General features: G+C 40.6%; 1 protein-coding gene across 1 annotated transcript in view; it reads left to right on the forward strand.

The window, feature by feature from the left end:
* The window catches only part of LOC109473945 (glutamate receptor ionotropic, delta-2-like), a 46,849-nt gene that overhangs the window by 16,354 nt on the left and 6,434 nt on the right, over window positions 1-24,061 (forward strand). Inside the window, exons 4-10 of the mRNA XM_019774130.1 lie at window positions 478-674; window positions 4,213-4,266; window positions 18,357-18,524; window positions 20,036-20,133; window positions 20,269-20,332; window positions 20,808-20,933; window positions 23,875-23,979. Of these exons, the coding sequence (XP_019629689.1) occupies window positions 478-674; window positions 4,213-4,266; window positions 18,357-18,524; window positions 20,036-20,133; window positions 20,269-20,332; window positions 20,808-20,933; window positions 23,875-23,979 (812 nt within the window). The remainder of the gene's footprint in view (window positions 1-477; window positions 675-4,212; window positions 4,267-18,356; window positions 18,525-20,035; window positions 20,134-20,268; window positions 20,333-20,807; window positions 20,934-23,874; window positions 23,980-24,061) is intronic.

Genomic DNA, 24,061 nt, shown 5'->3' on the forward strand with positions numbered 1-24,061 from the left:
ATTCTTCCGTTGTGACTTCTGTTCTTCTGTTCTTAATCCAATGGGTGTATGTGTACATAGAGGTCTTCATTCATTCATTCATTCATTTATTGTATCTGCAGTAATGCAAACATTTTCTCCAATGTTCTACAATAACTTCCCACATAAAAGTCACTAGGAGTGATTACGATTTAATAGAGAATCATGGCTGTACACCAGAGGACAAAATGCAAACAATGTTTTTCGTTGCATGAGATGACTACGTTCATTTAACACATACTATTTATACTAAAGTAATCGGTACAACAGTCACATAATTATCGCCATGAAACAAACTTAGAATGTACTAAAATAGTGTGAACAAATGAATCCGTCTAGTATCGTGTGGTAGGCACTTGGATGGGCAAATTCGTCGCTCGCCGAGATGACCAAATTTGCGATGGGCCGAGTTGGTAATGGTCCGAGTCGTCCTGATTCCAGCATTTTCTTTCTCCTCAGCGTTCAGCAGGGCGGAGACGCTCCTGTTGTTGACCAGAGGTCTGGTTCCTGAGATCATCTTACTCCGGCTGCCGTCTCTCTCCAACGGCAGCGACACCAAAGTCACCCTGCCGAGGGTCAGTGAAGACCCAAAGACCCTCTTCAAACACGCTGTTCTACTCTGTACTGTGGAGAACAGCATCAGCGTCATCAATGAGGTATGGAATGGGTAATGCTAAGGTCACAATCCCCGCCCGGGGCCCGGCCGGACAGTTTCCAGAATGATTTGAAAGTAATGAACAGAATGACACGAAAGGTAACAAACCCACAAACGGTGAAAAACCATGAGTAATATTTGTGTATATTGTTGACGCAAACAGCCCGGCCGGGCCCCGGACTGGAAATGTGCCCAACGAAATTGAAAATGAAAAAAAAGCATATCAAAAATATACACAAATTATGATCATGATTATCTTTTTGTTTCTTTGTGTGATTTATTGTCTTTTATAACATTTTTAAACATTCTAGCAATAAGGTACAGTCAGGAACAGTGTTCCAAGCCCCATGATATAAAAGACAAGAAAACACAAAAAAGGTGAAATCATGAGTTCTTCTTGAAGAGAAGAGAAGACGAGAAGAGGGGACTAGAAAACGAGAAGAGAAAATAAGACGAGAAGGCGCAGGAAAGCTGCAGCTACCCAGTCACCACCAGCACAGAGTTTCACATGTCCATCCTGCTACGGGACTTGCAGGTCAAGGATCGGGCTGTACAGCCACATGAGGGCCTGCATAGGACAACTTTCCTAGAATCTTCGGACACGAAGTACCGCCATCATGCTTACTTACTTACTTACTTACTTAGGACCTTCGCCCCTGCCAGGGCATAGGCCACCTATGATGTTATTTCACTGCACTTGTCTCTCTGGGATTCTTCCTCAGGTCCTGCCAGCTGGTGCTGATACTCTCATCTCCTCCTCCGTGTCCCTTCTCCAGCTGTTCTAGGGTCTATCCCTCTTCCTCTTACCCTGTGGATTCCAGGTCAGGGCCTGCTGAGTGATAGTGTTGGCTTTCCTCAACGTGTGTCCTATCCAGGACCATTTCTTCTTAAGTATCTGTTCTCTGATGGGTTTCTGACCTGCTCTGTCCCACAGCTCCTGGTTGCTGATTCTGTCCCACCACCTTATCTTGAAGATTCGTCTGAGACAGGTGTTGATGAAAGTCTGTAACCAGTGCTGTGTGGCTCTTGTTGTTCTCTATGTTTCCGAACCATAGAGGATGACTGATTTGACATTGGAGCTGAAGCCGAAGTTTGGTGGCTCTGCGTATTCCTCTGGAGGCCCAGACCTTTCTTAGCATAATGAACGCTGCCCTTGCCTACCAGCCATCATCATGTTTACTGTATGTTGTCTCGCTGTATGTTACAATGTCTTGTGTAATATTGCTGGGTCTCCTTGGAAAACAGCTTATACAAGCTGAATTGGGGCTACCCAGCCGTCTTGAGATGAAATAAATAAATAAATTTGGGTATATTGTTATTTGTCATTGACGTTAACAGCCCGGCCGGGCCCCGGGTAGTAAGCATCACTGGGGTGGTAACGGTTTTATGGGGTCAAACATGGTTGTTTGAATATGTCAATCATTTCATAGTAACCTCCAGTAGACATCATGGAGGATATTCAGAATGTGCTATGTTTATTTATATACCATATCTGAATGGAGGGTGATTAGAGGGTTCCAACTTACTAATTTATCATGCGTGCTGAATAAAATCATGTAGAAATATTAAAAAAACTGAAGTGATTCTGGCTCCCGTGGTATCACTTCACCGCACATCCAATATCAGTATTTGACAAATTTCCTGGCTTAGTAATTTGGAAGGTAACAGAAGGAAATCCCGGGAAGGAGTATCCAACCCGGTACTGTATTGATCGCGCTGTTCATCACCGCTGCCGCGGAATTAGCTCTGTTGTTCTGGAGCCTTGGATCGGAACCGGCATCGGTTGTTCGCAGTGGGAATGTTGCTGTCATCTCTCATCGGAGCGGAACTAAGCCGACAGAGACGCGGGGGAGTCAGATGATTTCCTCTGGGACAGAAGACTCTTATTCCTGATCTTTTCGGATTACGGGTCAATGTTCTTCATCATACCTCAAGATCATGTTCGCTGACATGACGAATGGACCGGTCCAAAATAGATATGGGGGTCGTGTCTCAGGATGGTGAATATTTCAGAGGGAGGCTGGGCGGCTGTAAATTGTTTGGTTTGTTGCCAGCACCACCTTTTGTGATTGAACCTGTAAGTAAGTAAGAAGATTAGTTGATAAGGTGAGCAATGATTTGCCTGTTCTGGAATGTACTTCAAAATGTTTTGGTTTGTGACAAACGTAGGCGATACAAACTGATAAGAATACCTTTAATTGTTTTGTTTTGTTTATTTATTGAACCAGGGACACAACATATCGTCCAAAAGGGTGGTTTTCAGTGTGCCCTGAAGGGCAAGCCCCAAACACATAAATACTAGAAATACAACATAAAGTAAGTGCGGAATTAACAAACTTATGTACAATCAATGAACAAATTAAAATAAAGTAACTTAATGGTAAGCAGGAACGTAGCGTAACAGAAGAAGAAATGGTCAAAACTAGGCATTACAATAAAAAATAAACAAATCAATGGGGAAAGTAATACATTTTGATAACAATTTTGCGGTTGTTGAGGGAGTCACATGGCAGAGTTCTCATGGCTGAAAAGCGTCCTCCAGACTTGGAACTCCATCGGAAATCGAAGATCAGTGCTTTTAAGTGCTCTCAGACACACAAGTATTATGTAAGAGGGTGGACCTGTGTATAGTTTTATTACTTACTTACATAGTTCGAGCGGGAGCTCGAACCAATGCAGAAAGTCTCCTCCATAACACTTGGTCTTCCATGGCCCTTAGCAATTCATTACTATCATTCAGATCAGTGTCACATCGTAGGTCGTCTAAGTAGGTGACTCTGGGTCTACCACTTTTTCTTTTTCCCTTTGCAGTAGGCTCCCAAAGAACCAGATGGAATGAAAAGCCTCACTTTAATCCTGCGTGGTAGACTGGGTTTCTATATCGTTATTGTTTTATTTTGAATGTCAATTACTTTCATTGTGTTTCTCTGTATACTGCAAACTTTGCTTGGTGATAATACAGGAAACCCTCATAGTACCACACTAATTTAATTTCTTGGTTAACGGATTTTTCTAGAAAAACAATGGAGCAGGCGGGCGAAATAAAAAAAAATAGTAAAAACAGGCCTAGGCATCCTATTATGGCCCAAAATGGTACGATAGGAGCCATGAAGTCAACACACCAGGCTGGTTCAAAATTTAAACAATGAATTTTGAACTTTTAATGATACCATTGCATTAAAAGATGGAATAACTGTAACAACTAGGATGAAAAGGACTGTTTTCAACTGTTCAGGGCAAAATACGAGCATTTTGCAGTTGATTCTGAATTTTTATTTTTATTTGCAAATCAGAAAAAATTAAGCGGGCGAATCCGTTAACCAAGAAATTAAATTGGTGTGGCCTAATACACAGAATTCGTAGTTTGACCGAACCTGAGAAAGAAGGAGGCTTTCTGGACCAGAACAAGTGAAGAAGGTCCTCTTGGCTGACAGGAAAATAAACGTATAGCATGGGGAAATGTATTTATATGTAAAGCTTAGCGAATCCTAGGGAGTGAAATCGCTCAAGTAATAAAAAACCTGTTTTGTATTTTGTAGGCAAATCAACGTGGGCTGTTCACACCGGAACACCACTGGATCATCGCTAATGAGGTAAGTGTAAAACCATATCCAACTTTGCACATTGTTACCTTGTCGTTATTATTACCTCCATGAAAAATGGCGGTATTGTTTATGGCGTGTCTATATGTTTGGTGTGTCTGTGTGTCTGTCTGTGTCTCCGCACATTTGTATTCAGTATGTCGTCAGAACACCTTAATAGATTGAGATATATTTTATTTATTTATTTTATTCTATTCACATGTTTTTTGAGCATTGGATAGGAAGCACTTGTTGTGCTTATGTAAATCCGCTGCTCATAAAACATAATACAAATGTAAACATAAAGATGACATAAAGTAAAACATTAACATAAAATGAAAGTGGCTGGCGCACCAATACCTAGCATAACATTATTGAGATTGGTCAAATCTTCCAGAGTGGTGGATATAGTTAAACACAATATCAAAGATACGGCAGTTAGTAGTGTATGGGAGGGAGGGGCTACCAGTAAGAAGTAAAGTACATAATGTGGCGTCGTTTGCGTTGAGTGGGTCGGAAGGAAGTATGTTTTCAAGATGAAGGCAAGATATGGCTAACAACATTTTGGTCCTTTCAGTATTATAAAATTTGCAGTGTAATAAATAGTGTTCTGGTGTCTCATTTGGATGCCCACATTTGCACTCGGGACTACTGATACAGTGGTGCTGGAATAGGTGGTAGTTTAGCTGGCTGAAACCAAGCCTGAGTCTGGTACGGTGAGTCACATGGTGTCCGTGGCCGTGGGAATAGTGAGGATGTCTGGGCATGCTATCAAAGCAAGACTCTAATTCATTTTGGAATGCACGAATGGATGGGGATTCTTTTGCGGTCTGGGGAAATTTGTTCCAAGAGAGAACAGCAGAAGGCAAGGAAGATTTTTTGTACTTTTCAGTTTTGAGGGTAAAAGGGAGATAATTCTGGTCAGTACGCAGGCCATAAGGGGTGGAATCACGGTATATATTTGGTATGTTGGTAGGTTGTAGGAAGACAAAGGTCGACCGGCCAAAGTCAAGTATGGGCCTCTTGGTGGCTGACCTTGGTACTGCAGCAGAACGTCCGGTTTATTGGTGACAGATAGCTTTTCTTTTCAGGAATGAGTGATGTGGGTTTTGTTCCCCTAGCAGCTTTGTCTTGAACTGCAGGGGGGGGGTCTGACTTTTTTTTTAACGCGGATAAGTCCAGAAAGGAACAACGTGTTTTCATCATTTTTGGTATGTAGGTAGCCTATAGAGAGATGTACATAATTAAATGCAAATTGTGCAAATAAAGTCTTAATTTTCATAATTAAAGAGAGAATTCTGTAATTACATTGTTTTACATGATGGTACTTTCATACATGTATGCAATCTACGGCAGGTAGAACCTCAACATATACCAATTATGCAAATAATGACCTAATTTGCATAATTAATGTGAAAATTCTGTGATTTCTTGATGGTGGAGTGGAATTTTATACCTTATAACATGTGTAAGTTACTTAAAGGTTGACATCACCATGCATATATCATGTAAATATAGAGGTCATTCGCATAGCTAATAAGGACATGTTGAATTGAAAGACATTTCACAAGCAAAATATTGTACATTAAGTCTAGAAAACTAATTATATTTAACTTCACTTATAATTATGGCATATACCTTTCTTCATTAGTACAAAACGGTTCATCAATTTAACGTTTATTTAAATGTTTTTATATGTAACCCGCTAGTACAACGTAATGTGAATTGAATTGTATTTTTAGTAATACTTTGGAATACTAGTAATTGTAATGATAATCCAAATGCAAAATAGACATACATTTCGTGCTGGACAGGTTTCAATATTCAACTAGACGAGAATTAAGCATGTGTCAAAAGGTATCGAATGCAGTGATGTTGTATTACCCAAGCTTTAGGTTAACATCTAGCAAGGCTACAACATTGCCTAATGACAGCTAGTTGAAGTGCCTTCGATGTTAACTCCTTTGAGCTTCTTCTAGAGATTGTATCTGGTAGGCAGAGTCCCTGCTGCAGTTCTCACATCATCAAGCCAAAACAGCCTCTCAAGGCAAGGCTGTCTAATGGACCTCTTTTAAGGCAACGTTCATTTCCCAAGACAAGAGTCGATAACTCCATGTTAAGTAGACCATGTCTCACCAGAGGGTCATCCGTCTGGATTCTCGGAAGTGTTTTTCGGTTCGCCCTCCAGGTTGAAATATACCAGTGGGAAAAACTGGCTTCCACAGCCGAATCAAACCGCCCACCCACCCATTGGAAAATAATTCACGGATGATGTTCAGTAGAACTTGCACTTCTTGCTCCGTCGCTCAGAACCTTTCAGCGTGCCACTAGGTTCTCTTCCAGTTCTCATCAATACACCATTAACATACCTGTCTCCAAGTCATTTTACCACAACAGCTTCTTTCCCCGGACTGCAAAATTATGGAACTCTCTTCCAAACAGTTGCTTTCCGTCCGACTACAATCCACAAAGCTTCAAAACAAAGGTCCACTGCCATCTCCTGACATAACTACATTATACTCACTTAAGTACCTCTAGCTCTATGCCTAGAAGTGGCCAAAAATAATTGTCCTTGCATTGAGCGACACCGTTAAAAGAATTGCAAAGTTTGACTTCGCTGCAGTTTCCAAATTCTAATAAAAGAGTGTCCAGTCAATATATCGAGACGCACCGGTCCATTAAGATATCGTGTGATGTGTGTTGCCACCCGTTGTTGGATATGTACCTACGACAATAGTGCAGTTTGTGGCACAGGATATTACAACACGTCGTTCAAACGCCATTGCTCAGCGTCACACAGCCGTGACAGATGACCACCGTTTCGTTCTGGCCACAGGTTGCAAACAGTTGAGTACTAAATAAAGGCTACCGAATTTGTGCAAGCGACGACCTTATGTCACTTCTCCCCGGTAGCTAATTCTATCTCAATTTGGTCCAGCCATTCCGGCGGTATGTCATGGTCCGACTGTGTACAGCCCCACACTGCCGTCCTGTATTGAGAAACTGTGATCTGTTGCTGCTCGGTGGAGAGGCGATCAATTTGACCCGGGCTTGTTTTCAGTCTTCATTAAAAGTTGCCCTGGGCACTGCCCGGATACTAGACGGGATATGTGACTGGTGATATTCGGATAGAAACAATTCATGCCATTATAAACAAGCAAGTGTTTATCATAGTTTAGAGTTTCCGAGATAAAGCCTATGGGGACCTGGGGTACAGTGTAGGTATTCATTTGTGGTGGTGTCAACGGTGTCACTCTGAGAAATTGTATTTTCTCTCTAAAAAAATTGCCATGCATGGTTTCCAAAACCGTGCATGTCTAGTATTATGACAGAATGGGTTAGGGTTAGGATCTGCCACGGTTCTGGATAGTTGTTGCGTATTCAAGGACGTAGATTTGCCCCAGGCACGATTCCAGATAAGCGTGGACTATCCAACACAGTTCTGGATACAAAGACTGCTATACATTGAACAATTGCTCGTCAAATGGCTGGATGAAAATTGATGAGCCTTAACTTTATTTTCAAGCTGCTACGTGCTCTTACTTCGAAAGACGAAAAATTATAAATGTTGAAAAGTTGTTTATCCACACCACCCGACTTATGGCTTAGGACTATTAATATCTGATTTGCAGCTTTGAAACATTAATAAGAAAAATCAGGACCTCTCGAAACGTTACCACCCTTCTCAGTCACCTCGATATCAATCCAATCGTGCATAAGAATAATTCTTCAACCTTTCGCTCACGACCATCCTCCTAAAGCGTCTTGCCGGTTAAAGGATCATCATTACCGGGATAGCCGATGGCGTCGCCTTACCGTCCATGGCGATTGACTTCTCGTTAGATCCTATCTGTCCTTGAGAAGATTTAGTTTGACAGCCTGGGAAGCTGGAGGCCTATTCTGATATGCTATATGGACTGTGATTGTATATTGATTGTCAAAATCTGACAGATTTTCATTATTCTGAGGCAGGCATTGAAAACGCTAGATGATAAGACCTGAACCTGGGAGGGATGTTATAAAAATCGATATTGAAGTCATTCCTATGTGGCGCAGTTGTATGGATTTATTTACAACTTTCTGTCTTGTACACTTTGTAGAAGTGTCTTTACTTTCAAGTCTTTTTACTTGTTATCGGATGGTACTTTAAAAAATGGTAATGCAATCTTAATTGGGCAATTTGGGTTACTGCGGCTGTTCTTTCTTTGCACAAGTGATATACAAGTTCAAGTAACGTGTCAAGAAAAATATATGCGTGAAACATAAGTATTTTAGCGAAAGAATGAAATAAATAATTTTAGCAAGATAACGTTAACGTCCATTTAGGCAAGACACTATCCAATTGCCCACCGAGGTGGACACTCCCTTGCCTATTCACCACTGTATTGGCTGTTGGATACGACTCTGCCACCGAAAGATTTGCTTGGAAATTCGAATCTGTATCTGTGTGTAGTCATGGTGCAGAGTACACAGGTAACTTGCTTTCCGTGGAATAAGCGTGTCTATAATATTATAAGCACAATAACTTCCATACTAGGCGACTCATTATCTTGCAAAATGATCATTCGCACGTCTCTAAGCCCAGATCATAGTCTTATGATAAGTCCATTTTACTGCAGAAAATGGTTCGACTGTAATGACTGCTGTATAGCGGCGTGAGTCCGGGATGACGTGGGAGGGCCGTTCAATTTCCCGCTAATGGATGTCGCCTTACGAGGCACGTCCCGCGGTATGAAACCAATCATGGCACACACAAGGTGGCCTGATTACATCAAGGCAGTCTGTGTCTATCAACGATAGCAAGTCAAGTCCCTGTCACAAATAGCAGAACATGGCTTCCTGAACACTGCCAAACTCTCCCCAACCATCCGTAAATAAGTTCATCAGGTTGGTAAATGACTGAATAGCAAAGTTCCTTTTTATTACAACCATTTATTTTTCACTAGCCAACGTTTCGATGACCGTCTGTCATCTTCATCAGGGCAATTCTGACTGGTTTACTGTGCACTGACACTAGATGTTACTTGGTCCATAGTGCACTAAAGGTGTGACATAGTTCATAGTGCATTTAAGCTAGTTTCAAGACGGGATGGTACACCAGAGCAAGAAAGAAAGAAGCTGAAAAACATGAAAACAAGTCAGTAGTCACAGACCACATTACAAGAAATAACCGTGTAATAGATCGGGACGGGGCCAAGGTAATAGACCGAGAGGACAACAGATGTATCCGTAACATCTAGTGTCAGTGCACAGTAAACCAGTCAGAATTGCTCTAATGAAGATGACAGACGGTCATCGAAACGTCGGCTGGTGAAAAATAATGGTTGTGATAAAAAGAACTTTGCTATTCTCCCCAACCATGGTTGAGAGAAGGTCGGGAGCAAGGTCGTCTGTGGTAGGCTGGTGTTCGGCAAGGTTGGCTGTGCCATCCGAACGTTTCACAATGTTTAAAATATTCGGGTGTGGCCGGGCCATAGTTGGGCCTGGGAGGCTAGTGGTTGGGAGTAGGTCAACCGTGGTCGTAGGATTTTGTGTTCGTGAGTTCGTGTAAAATGGGCTTAAATAACCCATGTATATATACATCCTCCACACTTTGGCACGGTTTTATTTGATCCCCACCATAATTCACGAGTAATGTACTCATTACAGTGTAGAATTGTTTGGACATGAGTATCAATATTGAAAAGAAATGTGTGGTAGGCTATGTTACACTTTAGATTGGAGAGATATAGGGCTTAACTTCTATTATAGGAATATTCTAATGATGAGGCATGCTCCGAGTAGACTTTTCCTCCTGACGAATATAAAAACTTCTTTACAGATTCTTTGTCGTCTGTCACTGCTCGAAATCTGCAGCTGTACACATGAATGTCAGTTAAGTCTGGCAATGGTTGCTTTTGGCTTTTATGCCACAAGGGACCATCATCTCAAATTGGAATTGCCACTTGCTAAGTTAAATGTCAGGAAAAAATTCTTAAGTATCAGAGTTATTCAGGGATGGAACGAGCTACCACCGGAGACGGTGAATCAGACGACAATAAACAGATTCAAGAGTAGTATCGACGAGTACATACGGAAGAAAATGACCATAGGAGATACTAAGGGCTATCTGCCTTCTGGCTCCTGATTTGTAGAGATGTAGTCTCCGCAATTCAGGTAAATTCAGGTAAATTCAGGTAAATGTTTTTGATGTTTAAGGCAACGGTTATCAGACTCAACCTGACATGTTCACGTACATGTGTAAGCAACTATTCCCACACATTATGCACATAACAAACAAACGAACCCCACATGCAACTAGCGAGCAGTTTTGTGGTCAGGCTTTAGCAAACACGAAACCTTTCCGTATCTGGGCGTCACATTGACAAGCGGTCTGAAGTGGGGTGCACATGTTAATAATGTCAAAATTAAGGCTAAATAGACATTGGGAGTGATAAAACGTAATCTGTGGGCATGTCCAACTAGAGTTAAACCAAAACCACTTGCATACACGCTGTAGGACCGAACCTACAATATGCCTCGACAGTATGGGATCCATATACAAAGAAAAACAAAGATATACTGGAAAGGGTACAGAATCAAGCGGCAAGATTCTGTATGAACAACTATGGAATGGGTGCTAGTGTCACGGAAATGAAAAGAAACCTACAGTGGGTGTCACTGGAAGACAGACGTAGAATGTCCAGACTATGCATGATGTACAAAATGACTAATAAACTGGTGGTCGTACCAACTACTAAGGACCTAATACCAGCCCAGAAGAGAACATGAAAAAGCCTTGCCTTCAAGTACCAGAGTTATTAACTAAGGATCAAGGTGTTCAAAAATTTATTCTTTCCTAGAACTATCGCAGAGTGGAACTCGCTGTCCACCAAATACAGTATTGGCATTATCGTTAGAGAGCTTTAAACAATGTTTAGAGTTCAAGGGTGTTCAAGGGTTAGGTGTAACAAGTCGTGTAATGTAGCCAGCTGCCGCCGTGCCGCGTGCCTGAGAAGCTGGTTTGTTACGCCGAAAGGCGGTTATACCGGCTATATAGATACAGATACAGATACATGTCTGTCACACTTACATGGGGCATCATCACGAAATAGCTAAAATAACACCCAGAGCAGGGCTCACTCAACAAAAGGCGTGGTTTACCAATAGCGGTTATAATAAATACACACAGGGAATCATTACTGGTGCCGTTTGTCGCCTATTATTAAAGCAACCATCACCAGACTTGCCTGACGTTTATCGCCAAAGGTAAATCCTACTTTCCATGCCGTGTGCCTGACATGCTCGCCCTACTTGGTATGTGCATGTGGTGCGGCGCCTTCTCATCTGCATTGGTTGCCTGTAACTTGGCATTAACAGAATTAGTTCTGTTTGTGTGGGTCAATGTTCCGCACCGCTGTTACTTTAACCCTGGGTCGAGGTCGTCGACAAGGAACAGCGGTAGACAGAAGATCATACTTAAGGCAATACTTCCTATCGGAATGTTGTTACGACTCGCTGGGCTCGTTTAAAAGCTTTCCCGAAGATGAAGTACAAGTCGGGAAAATCAATGAACACACTTCATGGCTGTGATGATCAAAAAAGAAAGCAATTTTATGGCCTAGAGATGACTTAAACTTTTATCTGCCACAATTCATAACCTACGAGGAATAGATGTTAGTAGTTTGACTTCTGTAGTCTGTCGTGTGTATATAAAATCTTCCCGATACTCCTGTATTGTAAAGTGTTACCGCCGTTGATAAATGACACTGAGGAGACTAAGTTTTGTTGCAAGATGAAGAGGTCATATTTAAGCGGCCATTGCACTTGTTCCTTTAGAAAGTTCTTACAAGAAAGAAGCCCTGATGAGCTTGTTATCGATGGTCTAGGAGTCGTTTAAGGACCTTTGTTCCCATTATGGCATCTCAAGAATACTGATGTGTCCGAAAGGTTACTGTAACAATGTCCTCTGGGAATCGTAGATTTAAAACCTCTGTCACTGAAATGCGCATAACGGGACAAGAGTGACATGTCAAGTAACGAATGGTGTCTGCTTGTGGCGTGAGAGGCGTCATTTCTACCACAGAGGCCAGGGACAGAATCGTTAGCAGTTCTTTTTTTTTACAATCTTTATTCAGATTCAAGATACATAACAATAACGTTGGAAACGAGACAAACTGATACATGAACATGAAACGAATAAACAATTATGGTACAGTAACAAATATACAAAAAAAACCGCTAAACCCATAGCTAACTTATCTACTCAAATTCAGAGTGCAATTCCCCCCACTTATCCATGTGCTTTGATACTTCCCCTCTTCTTGCAATATTAATCTCCAATCATGAAAATATTTGACAAAAGATACAAAGTTCGACAATTTTAACATTCCCTGGCGATTTTTGAAACTGTACATTTTTCCTAACAGCATGATTAAATTGGAAATGGCAGAGCATTGGTCATTCAGATCCCCAAACACTATGTTAAATCCATTCAGTTGCAGAATGGTTTCCGTTTTGTCCTGGAACCAGTCATGAACAGATTCCCAAAAATAAAAGACTTTAGAACAATAATTATTCCAAAATATGTGTTTTGGTGTTTCTTCCTCCTCACCGCACAAAGAGCAATTTGGCGAGTTTTTAATGTTCCAGAGATACAATTTCTTGTTTGTGGCCAAGAATTTATGAAGTAATTTAAATTGAAATATTCTGGTTAGCGGTTCTTTCCGTGTCTCGTCCTTCGATTTGTCTCGATGACGATGATGGAACAGTTCGGAGCAGATGCACTGTTGTTGAAGACACAATACAAGAAATCAAAATTTTTAGGCCTAAATCTTCAAAGGCTAGGTGTAACAAGTCGTTCGGTGTAATGTAGCCAGCTGCCGCCGCGCCGCGTGCATGCGAAGCTGGTGTGTTACGCCGAGGGGTTGTTATACCGGCTGTAAAGATATAGATGCAGAAAATAGGATTTTATGCGTTTTCACACACAAATAAGTGAAAACAAGCTGAAGAGTGCTATGATTTTCACAAGAATAGGATATTTAGTGAGATGTCTGCACATCATACAATTCAATATTTGGTAAATTTCGGTAAAACCTTATCATCAGCTTCATGTGATGGTTGTGAATATTTGCCCCGAGTTCAGTGTAATTTAGACAGGTTCTTGAAGACTGATGAAACATGGAAAGATGGGCATAAAACAATCTGGAATTGATTTTAACTCGAACTTAAAATCACCCAGGGGCCCGGCAAGAAAAATACGCCGGGACGAAGCCATAACCTAACTGCCCGGACCCCAGCAGGTGCCCTCGCGGGCGCCTGACTAAGCTTATGACGTCACGTGTGCTGATCAGTACATCAGGTGTCAGAAGGTGGTTATTTGGGCATTCATGGGTCTACGCATAAACCAGGCTATACCAGCCAGGGGCGTACCAGCCAGGGACACGCCAGGATCACCAATGGACCCCGCCAGGGACCCTATAACTGACCGGCCGGACTGTAAGGGACGGTCGGTACCCTACCGCACCCCACACGGGTCAAGACGGGAGACTGACCGGGCATCAGACGGGTTCTTGACAGAAACCGGCCGTCAAAGGGACCAAAAGTTCGTGAATTTTAAATAGAAGCCGCCTCATGGTGGACATGGAGCCGTAATGGAACATCTATTTGTGACCCTGACAGCCGGCGCACGCTCGGCTTCATGACGCTGGCCGGCGTCTACACCGGGAACATGCCGCGCGGGCCCCGTTTAAAACGTGACTCCAGCTTAACTAGAACAAGAGTTCCACGATCTCATACCTTCGCCAAATGATGTTGATCGGTGGACGAATTATACATTTTTATTCATTGATTTCGCAAATAAGAGCACCGTTTACATGGGTTTTTCCGTTGATCATACTCTCGACCCAATGATAGCCTAATCTTAATTAAGAAAAAAGGCTATTCTAGTACTTCCTCATAAATTATGCAAATATGGTAATGATTTGAATGAATTATGTTTATTGCTGTTCACCTTCACTTAACTTCCAAAAGCGGCAAGTATGAAATTCCCAGCAGTTACATTTTGACCACTCTCGGAAGGTAACAATTTTAACATTTTTAACAATTTTTTTCGAAATCAGACGAAAATCAATGCGTGCTGATGCCATCCATTAAAATTACTTGCTGTGGCCTTATGTTGTTAACTCGTCGTTTTCCAATAATTGAACGTAAATCATCGTGATGGTTATGACGTCTTCCAACACACACAACCCCTCTCTGCACGACCGTCCGATTAGGTTAAGCCGTCCTGATAGATCTAAAGTTTCTCCGTGGCCATCTATCTCTCCTGTTTCAAGATAGCAGCGATTAGCGAGCAAAAATCGACCGATCAGATAAATCAATACCACAGTCAGTGTGATTACCCACTGTCTCTTAAAGCCTGTCATCTGTAGTGCCCGAGGGAGACTACACAGATAATCCCTCGGATTTGCAACGTCCTTCAAACACTTGTAAAACAGAGTCCGTTAACATGTTTCAAACATCAGGGTAAGGACGATTTATTCCTGGGATTTACGTCGCACTTAGCCATTATATCTACGGATTATTCTTAATACTAGACATCAATAGATCCATTCGGACAAAAAGAAGTTGAAAGAAAGGGAATTTCCTAATCCTCGATTTGTATGTACTTGTACATATATAGTCTGTAGCCCCACTGTTCTCGCCAGGATTAATTCTTTTCCCATCATTTCAATTTTGTTTGACGTAATTACCTCCATGAAAATGGAGGTATAGTTTTTGGCGTGTCTGTGTGTCTGTGTGTGTGTCTGTGTGTCTCTGTCTGTGTGTGTTTCCGCAACTTTGTAGGCGGCATAACTTCATAACGCCTTTATGGATTGTGATGATATTTGGTATGCTGATAAGTCTTAGGAAAAAAAAAGGTCAAGGTCAAGGTCAAATATGGGCCTTCTGGTGGATGACCTTGGTACTGCAGCATAACTTCCGGTTTTTGTATCTTTTGTCATGAACATGCTATGGTCTTGACTTTTTGGTGACAGATAGCTTTTCCTGTCAGGAATAAGTGGTGTGGGTTTGGTCCCCCTAGCAGCTTGTTCTGGAACTGCAGGGGACTTTCTGGCGAAATCTTTAAAATCTAATAAGTCCAGATAGGAACAACGTATTTTCATCATATTTGGTGTGTAGGTAGCTGAGATAGAGTTGTACATACTAAAATGCAAATTATGCAAATGAGGACTTAATTTGCATAATAAAGGAGGAAATTCTATAGTTACAGTGTTTAATATAATAGTTCATTTATGGTTCCGGGTCGGAGTTTAATTCTGACCAGAGTCTAAGTAAGTGCGCAGTAAATCGCCGGAAACGTGACTTTGTATGGTATGTTTTGGCCGCGATATCCCTGAAATCGTAATATCTGTGTACATATCTTTGTATTTTCTGAAAAGCCTGTTAGTTGTAGCCTTTATAGGTGGCGTAATGTTGGTGGTCCAGCTAAGACTTCCTGGTATTCGTCCGCGCGGATGGTTATGTGGCCTTTTCGCCTGACCGCCGGGATGGTACGTTCTATATGCGTTCTGGGTGTGTTCGGGCCATCGAAGATAGCGATAAACTTATCGCATCGATTTTAATTAAATTCAAATTTTGGAAACATTAGGTTCTGAGCTTCTTCGAGTACTAAGCCGTTACCCTGGGAAAATTCGTTTTTTCCATGCAGCCATGGTTAAAAATGACGAAAAAAATGACCCCTTTTTTCAAAATGTACTTTGATGTGCCTCATTTACCCCTAAATAAATTGGGCGCAGAAAATATCAATCAAGTGTATTGATAAGCGGCACGGCACCCCTTTCCACCAAAAGAGTGAGAAATTCCGACCCGCGTTTAGTACAGAAATGACAGCCCTTCGGGCTGAGGGTGTCAAATTGCTCGAAATACGGAGGGAAACTCCGGTCCGAGACCTTATACATGTAATCTATTTAATCTGTGGCAGGAGGAACATCAACAGATACCAATTATGCTAATGATGACCTAATTTGCATAATTAATGTGAAACTGTGACTCCTTATTGGTGAATGATGGGAATGTTATACCTCTCGACATGTGTAAGTTACTTAAAGGTTAACACCACTATATATATATTATGTTAACGTAGATGTCATTTGCATAATTAATGAGGACATGTTGAAAGGAAGTATGACAAAGCAAGCCCATATTTCATGGAGGTATGAGATCTCGGAACTCCTGTTGATTGATTGATAACAGGCGCGACGACTTAGGGGAAATGATAAGTATTGACCCAAATTTTGCTGACAGAAGCTTAATACGTATTTTAATGACATATTTTTTTTCCATTTCTTCACACGTCAATAACTAGAACACTGGCTACCAATATATATTTATTGTTGGATATGAAACAAAAGGGAACAATTTTCTTTAGCACAAAAGCAAATGATTTGAAGTTTTGTAATGCACTGCTGTAATGCTGAGTTGATCTGCTCAAATAGGCGCGTGCATTTCTTACGATCAGTTATCATGAAGAAGAAACAATTGTTCCCAATGGATTCCTTATCGTTGATGATACAAAACATCTGGTGGCATTCTAGCCACTAAAACGGTAACCATTCCTCAATTAGGCCACAGCAAGTAATATTCATGGATGACAGCGCACGCGCATTAATTTTCGCCTGATTTTGGAAAAAAAAACAAGAAATTTTGTTGCCTTCTGACAGTGGTCAGCATGAGCAATGGTCATGGTCAGAAAATGAGCAAAGATGTCTGCTGCCATGCCGGAAGGTGGATGGCAGATAACTATGAAGAGAGGAGACAAGAAAAGGCTCTGATTTAATATTTTGTTTCTTACTTTGATGCAGTGATATATGCTGGCTGTGTATATGTGATGTTTCCACTGAATCAAAACTATTTGTACAATGATTGAGTCAAACAATTTAAATGTGGGAACCTTGTTTTTTTCGGCTCGCCTGTTTTTTTTTCGCTCGCTCGCATTAGATTTGGAGTCTGTGGAGGACGTCATCCATAAAATTTACTTGCTGTGGCCTTACGTCCTTTTTGTACCCAAGTCCCTCTGCCACAGTTCATCATTCTGTGATCGCCGGAAGAGGCACATCTGTGCATTTATAGATGGCTTGTTAGAGAAAATCAAATGGTGTAAATCCAACTGAGACCAGTCCTTTGTGTGTAATTATGTAATCGTTCTCTTTAATGTTGTTTCGGCTAATTAGTTACTCCAGGAAAGACGCTATATAAGTGGGCTTGCAACGTTTATTGTCTATTAAAAAGAGCGTGACATTCGCTACAGGCGTATGTCTTTAACTCGCTTGAAAAGCTACACCGAGCAGCAAATACAGTGTTTTCAGAGGACATGACAAACGTTACTTGGCAGCACTACCTAAATACTATAGCTACAAGGGATAGCTTTACGATGTGTATACATGTAAGATATTCCGTGTCACGAATTTCAGTACAAAAAATACGATGGTAATTCCCATACGTTGCATTTAATGTGAATAAAGGATTTTAAGGTGGAACGTTGTCATGTTTGTGATGGGCAGCTGGATTGCAAATGACACTAGTAATTCAGCCTCTGGCCGAGAGGTATTTAATTAATAAACTATTATACGCAACCACATTCCTCTACAGCAAAGGATCTACCAATTCTGTAATCTAGATAATATTGAAGATGAATGCCATTTTGTAGTTGACTGCACATTATATAGAAATGAGAGGGATTCCCTCTGTACTTTTAGATAAGTTCCCAAGCTTTAGCTTTAGGCATTTACCAACACAGATGAGCTTTCATTCGAAGGCTACATCTTTCTAAATATATAATAGATAGAATAGAAAAATTCGAATTTCTCATGAAACTTGACAAACCATGTATCATTAGCTCAATATGTTCTTACATCTTTAACTGCGTCAAGAAACGAGAAGAAGTTGAACCTGTAAATAGTAGATCACATTAGTATTATATAGTATGTAGGTGTCATTGCTGTATCCTTTTCCCTGTTTACCCATGACCTGTACTTAGCTTGATAGAGCACAAACGTACAATAAAGGTATTTTATTCATTCATTGCCGACGAAGAAAACGATTCACGTTTGTTGTTACAGGCGATCAGCGATCAGAAGATAAAGGCTATGAACATGTCGACAGGCCAGCTAACCGTCGCACGAAGGCGCGTTCCTGAGACTGGGTACACTTCTGACTTCCTGGAACATTGGAACTCCTTGTCAGCAAACGTGACGAACAACACTGCAGATAGCGTCTACGATATCAAGGTAAAACAAGTAAAATCTGAGATTTTATACCTCCGGGCTTTTTATTGTATATTTTTATATGTTGTTTGTTATGTATAGTTGATGGTGTTGAATTTTGTGCACAACAACAATTGTTGCGCGCCGCAGGACTAGGGTTTTAAACAAAGAATTTATCGAGACCGGACACCCCTCTGTGCGAGGGGTCATATACGTGGACCAGACCGAGAATATCTTCAACACGCCAAAGGTCAACGGTCGCAACCATTTTCACGCTCAAAGGGGTGTTCTGGGGCCACCAAAGGGAACCGTTTTCACGCCCGAAAACACATAATAAAAACAAAAGAACGTGCATCATATAAACCCCAATGGCAAAACATTCACCGAGTCCCAAAAAAATCCGTCCACCCTAACGCGAGAAACAGCTGCGAACATGAAAATCTAAATCTCTCACAAAACCCTTCCGCGGAAGGATGTCTCCTCCCCCGGAGGTAAAAAAAGAGTAATTGTTAAAGCGATATCATAACGAGCGTGCTATATATGTGAAATTTATCATTGCCACCACTAAGGCCATGTTAATTTGATCATCGTATTAGGTGACATCCTCTGGGAACTTCAAAACTGATGCGAGCGTGCGAATAAAATAAAAGCTTAGCACAAAAGTTGCCTGCATTACGAATTACAAATCTATGTGGTCGTGAAGGTTAAAGAAATGATTAAACACATATATTATGGTATCGCAGAAAACAGACTCTTTCTGATAGACTTTCAAATATTATTTTTGCAATTTACGGCAAGTTATTATTCATTTTTAGCTGCTTTGTGCGATTTACAGTATGGTCAAAATTCTTCTTTTTGGAAACGAGCAAAATTCATGAGCACTGGGATGTCATCCATATAATCAAATCAACATGGCCCGACTAGTCAATTGTTCAACTGTTTCTCACAAAGTTAAAGATATAAATCACGCTATAAGATGGCTGAGGGAGGGTTGCATGGATTAGGGTGGGGGAATTTTTTTTTTTTTATAGTCACTCCATGTCCATAATATATATTACAATATACCCCCTGACCAAAGGGTCTGTCCATTTTGTCCAAAGCATATAGAAAATGAATTTCATTCTGTTATGGAATGTACCAAATATGATGTTATACGTAACAAGCTATTTACATTTCTCGAATCAAGTACCATATATAGATTTCAAGAGTCTCGATGTTGGAGACAGATTTGAATATATCTTTACATGTAATGGTCCCCACAACGCAAAAATAGGTAGATATATAAAGGAATGCTTTGCTATTAGAAAAAATACCGAAACTTGTGATTAGCCCACTCGATTGTAACACTTTATCGAAGACTTGTGCTATCCCTTATTATTTGAATAACTATGATATAGATATGTTAGGTTTTATTCGACATTAGGTCTTATTCAACACACTTATTTTATTGTTGTTACCCTCTTTATGTACGCCATACATTGTACCATGTGCAATTATCGTGCAATAAAGTTTTTTGTTTTCTGTATTTTCTGCAGATGACGGCTCTGTACATGCACGATGCTGTGCTGCATCTTGCCCAGGCTGTGTACGCCTTGTTCAGGAACAGACAGTGGATTGGCCCCAACAAACTAAGGTAAATCTAGGATTCACAATTCTAAGTTATCGTATCGATGTGCCTAAGATGGTGTTATGAAAAGTTATGCATTATCATAATAAAACGTTAGGTACAATGTATTTATATTCTCTGGTTTGATATCATCAAACACAGGTGTTCGTTAGACGTGTCCTTACCATGGCCAGGTGGTGCTTTGTTGATGAAGGAATTCAAAAAGGTATGTTTAATATGTTCGATGTATCGAGCTATATAACGCAAATAGCAATACCTCTGTTTTGGATGTAGTACAGTTATCGTGCAAAATTAGAAATAGGCAAATTCATAGTTGCCGTATTGAAGAAGACTGGGGTCTATCAAGGGGTTCATCCACAGGAGAGAAATGCCATGGAATTAGTGAGTGAGTGAGTGAGTGAGTGAGTGAGTGAGTGAGTGAGTGAGTGAGTGAGTGAGCGAGTGAGTGAGTGAGTGAGTGAGTGAGATGAGAGTGAACAGATATAAAACTGATGTTTTGAAACATACTGAAACATATTCACATTGGAAAGAAGGCGTACTATGTGAAGCATTCTAAAGGATTCAGTTTCATATAAGGGAGTTCAACTAGTCGATTGACCATGTTCTCAGAAACCCATGTATTAACTAATATGTATTTTGTTATATGTATATGTAATATGTATTTTGATTTTGTTTGCCAGCAGTCCGACGAAGGAGGTGTTCTTGGAAACTCCATCTTTGAGGAAGGAAAGCTGCATTCATCACTTAGCTCTAAACTGAAGACACAAGCAATGAACGGGGCAGGAACACTCACAGATACAACTTGGGTAATGCATCTTCACTTCTGTATAGGTTTTCTTTCATGGCTACATTTCCAAACCGGGCCCAGCAGGGTATAGATGTCCGAAACACAACACTGTGAAAATAATAGACACGGGGATAATGTCTGTTTATATTTTTATATGAATTATTTTGATATTTTGCCCAGCCTGGCCCCGGCTTGGCAGTGTGACCCTAGCATTCAATGTACTATTCAGCGTACAAATTGATTGATTCTAGGCGGTTCTGGAATTTAAAGGTCAATCCTATCTATATATGTTTTGTAGGCTCTTGGCCCTCGAAATGTGTCATATTTGGTTGATTTCACATATTAGTTGAATACTGCTACAGTTTGTTTTCAAGGCTCTTGGTCCTAGAGCTACCATTACAGAGTCATGTCTAATTGTTTTCACAAAGTTGGAAACTGCCCTCTGGGGAGACAGCGAGAAAATACGACACTAGTCCATATTGTATAAAACTGTCGTTAAAAGTCTTCACGTGGGCGTCTTGTGATTCCGCCTCAAGGGATCAATGTTAATCTTCAAACAAATCCATATTGACATGGTTCGGAATACTGAAATAGCCGCAAGGGGACTGCTTATTAATTTTTCTATATATTGCCATGGATAACTAGACCGCATTATCAGGTCGTAACGTGACAGACTTGCCCAATAAAGGCAATATAAAGGAACAAGTCCGATATGTGCACAAGGCCAGACGTTAGCTTCAATAAGCCTTCATGATTAATGCAAACCCGTTAAACATGTTAAACTTGAAGTAAGGCCACAGCAAGTAAATTTTATGGATGACATCCTCCACAGACTCCAAATCCAATGCGACCGGGAGAGAAAAAAACAAGGCGGGCCGAAAAAAAAGGGTCCTACATTTTAAAATTTTGACTCAATCACTGTACGTACAAATGTTTTATATTTAGTGGGAACATCACATACACAGCCATCATCACATATCACTGCATCAAAGTAAGAAACAAAACATTAATTCAGAGCCTTTTCTTGTCTCCTCTCTTCATAGTTTTCTGCCATCCACCTTCCGGCATGACAACAGACATCTTTGTCCATTTTCGGCATGGTGACCACTGTCAGAAGGCAACAAAATTTCTTTTTTTTTTTTTCAAAATCAGTCGAAAATTAATGCGCGCGCTTCTGTCATCCATAAAATTTACTTGCTGTGGCCTAACGTAATGTGGCGTATTTGTTACACCGTTCCGTACTTCTGGATTCCTACGTGAACTATCAGCTTGATGAGCATATCGACCTGAACATACGACAGAGAGTCTTGCTCCCTTTAATTCCCCATGATTGAGGGCACCTTGCCAATGTTTATGACTTGTTCCCTCCTTTATCTGTTGTGGTGATAGATGACTGGTACATGGTGTGCTTTAGGCGAACAGTTAAAACATCGGCAGTTTATCGTTCATTCCCAATATTGTCACGACTGCATCTGAATGCAGGATTGCAGTTGTAGATTTGGGACTACTTTCTTTAATGTCATGATGGATTATGTCATGACAATGTCATCTTTCCATGATATATAACGTTCCCATATCATTAACCCTCAAACACCCGAACTTTTTTTTTGACGTTAATGCCCGAACGAGATTCAAATGGACCCCATTTGGTTTCTTTCAAATTTATATTCCTTTTTGCATCCTTTCAGTGACCTTTGCACATATATTGGTTTTGCATATTAAGACGTTTATTTTGGCATGATTAAGTGTTAAAAAATTCCAGCTCATTATCATAATTTGTGCAAAAATAAGATGAGGCCTGCAGACATGAAGATGGTGTTGACCTTTGCCCTCATATGATTGTCAAATTGTCAAACCTCTGAAAACCTGAGTAAATAATTTCTGAGGTGGAGGTTACTTGGCAAACTGCATAATATTAAAGCAATAATGCTTCCTTGAAGACATATTGAGGACATCCGAACAATTTCGTGTGAAGGAAAGTGCAAATACATGACTGGGGTCCATTTGGACCCAGGCGTATGTGCTATTTGTATTTTTTTTTATTTAAAAAAAATCCTCCCGTGACTTTGTCAGTAAACCTCTTCTACAAATGGACCCCAGACGGTCTTACATGAGACTTCAGTTGTTATTTTTACAAATTTGTGCCGATCTCCAAAAAAATTTAGGAGAACTTGTAGAAGAGGTTTACTGACAAAGTCACGGGAGGATTTTTTTAAATAAAAAAAAATACAAATAGCACATAAAAATATACGCCTGGGGTCCAAATCGACCCCGTTCGGGTGTTTGAGGGTTAAAACCAAGCAAGGGCAAATGTAGTGTTCGATTTTCCGTGACAATGTAAACATTCGGACAATTGTGGTATAAACGCGACGATCACAAATGATACAGTCTGTGGTTTCTGTTATATTGTGTCAATTATGTACTACTATATCATCTGTGCAAATCAAAAATATAATCTCATAGCAAATCAAATCACTGCTAAGTCGCTATGTCTGTTTACAGGATTAGAAAACAGTATATTCAGAGAGTGACATATTGTTTCTGCATCTGCCGTTATATATATTGAAATGTATCTTCCCAACGGCGCCACATGAGTTCACCGCTCAAGAGAACCGCATTGCCTTTAAAGGCCTGTAATTTAATATCAAGGCGTCAAACAAAACTATTCTGGATGAAGAAACCTGTCTGATATTGACACTAACTGTCATTTCCTAGCACACTAGCTATTTACGGCGTCTTCTTAGTTTTGGACACTGTCCATACATAGCTAGATGCAGCCTACGTTACAAGTTATCGTTTTCCGTCAGTGACTAGCATTTTTGCCTCATCAATATGCTATGAGATTAGCATTAGGAACTTTGTATATATCATTATCACTACATGACAAAAATCTCCTTTTGCTGCCCTGAAATGATATGGATGTCTTAAAAGAAACCGCTTCATTCAAATTGCTTCTCCAGGCGGGGTGGTGGCCAGCAGACATAATCTCCGAAGAGAACTTCTTTGAAGAGATGAAGAAAAAGTCGGGCATCAAAGGCAGAACATTGAGAGTAGTAACATTACAGGTATGTCTTCTACGATTGAAGGAAGCTCCCTAGCAGAAAAAAAAACACTGTGCCACACTTCCATTATGCTTAGGTCACATTT

Source organism: Branchiostoma belcheri, unplaced genomic scaffold (assembly GCF_001625305.1).
Source record: "Branchiostoma belcheri isolate BF01 breed outbred unplaced genomic scaffold, Haploidv18h27 scaffold101, whole genome shotgun sequence".
NCBI classification, from domain to species: domain Eukaryota; kingdom Metazoa; phylum Chordata; class Leptocardii; order Amphioxiformes; family Branchiostomatidae; genus Branchiostoma; species Branchiostoma belcheri.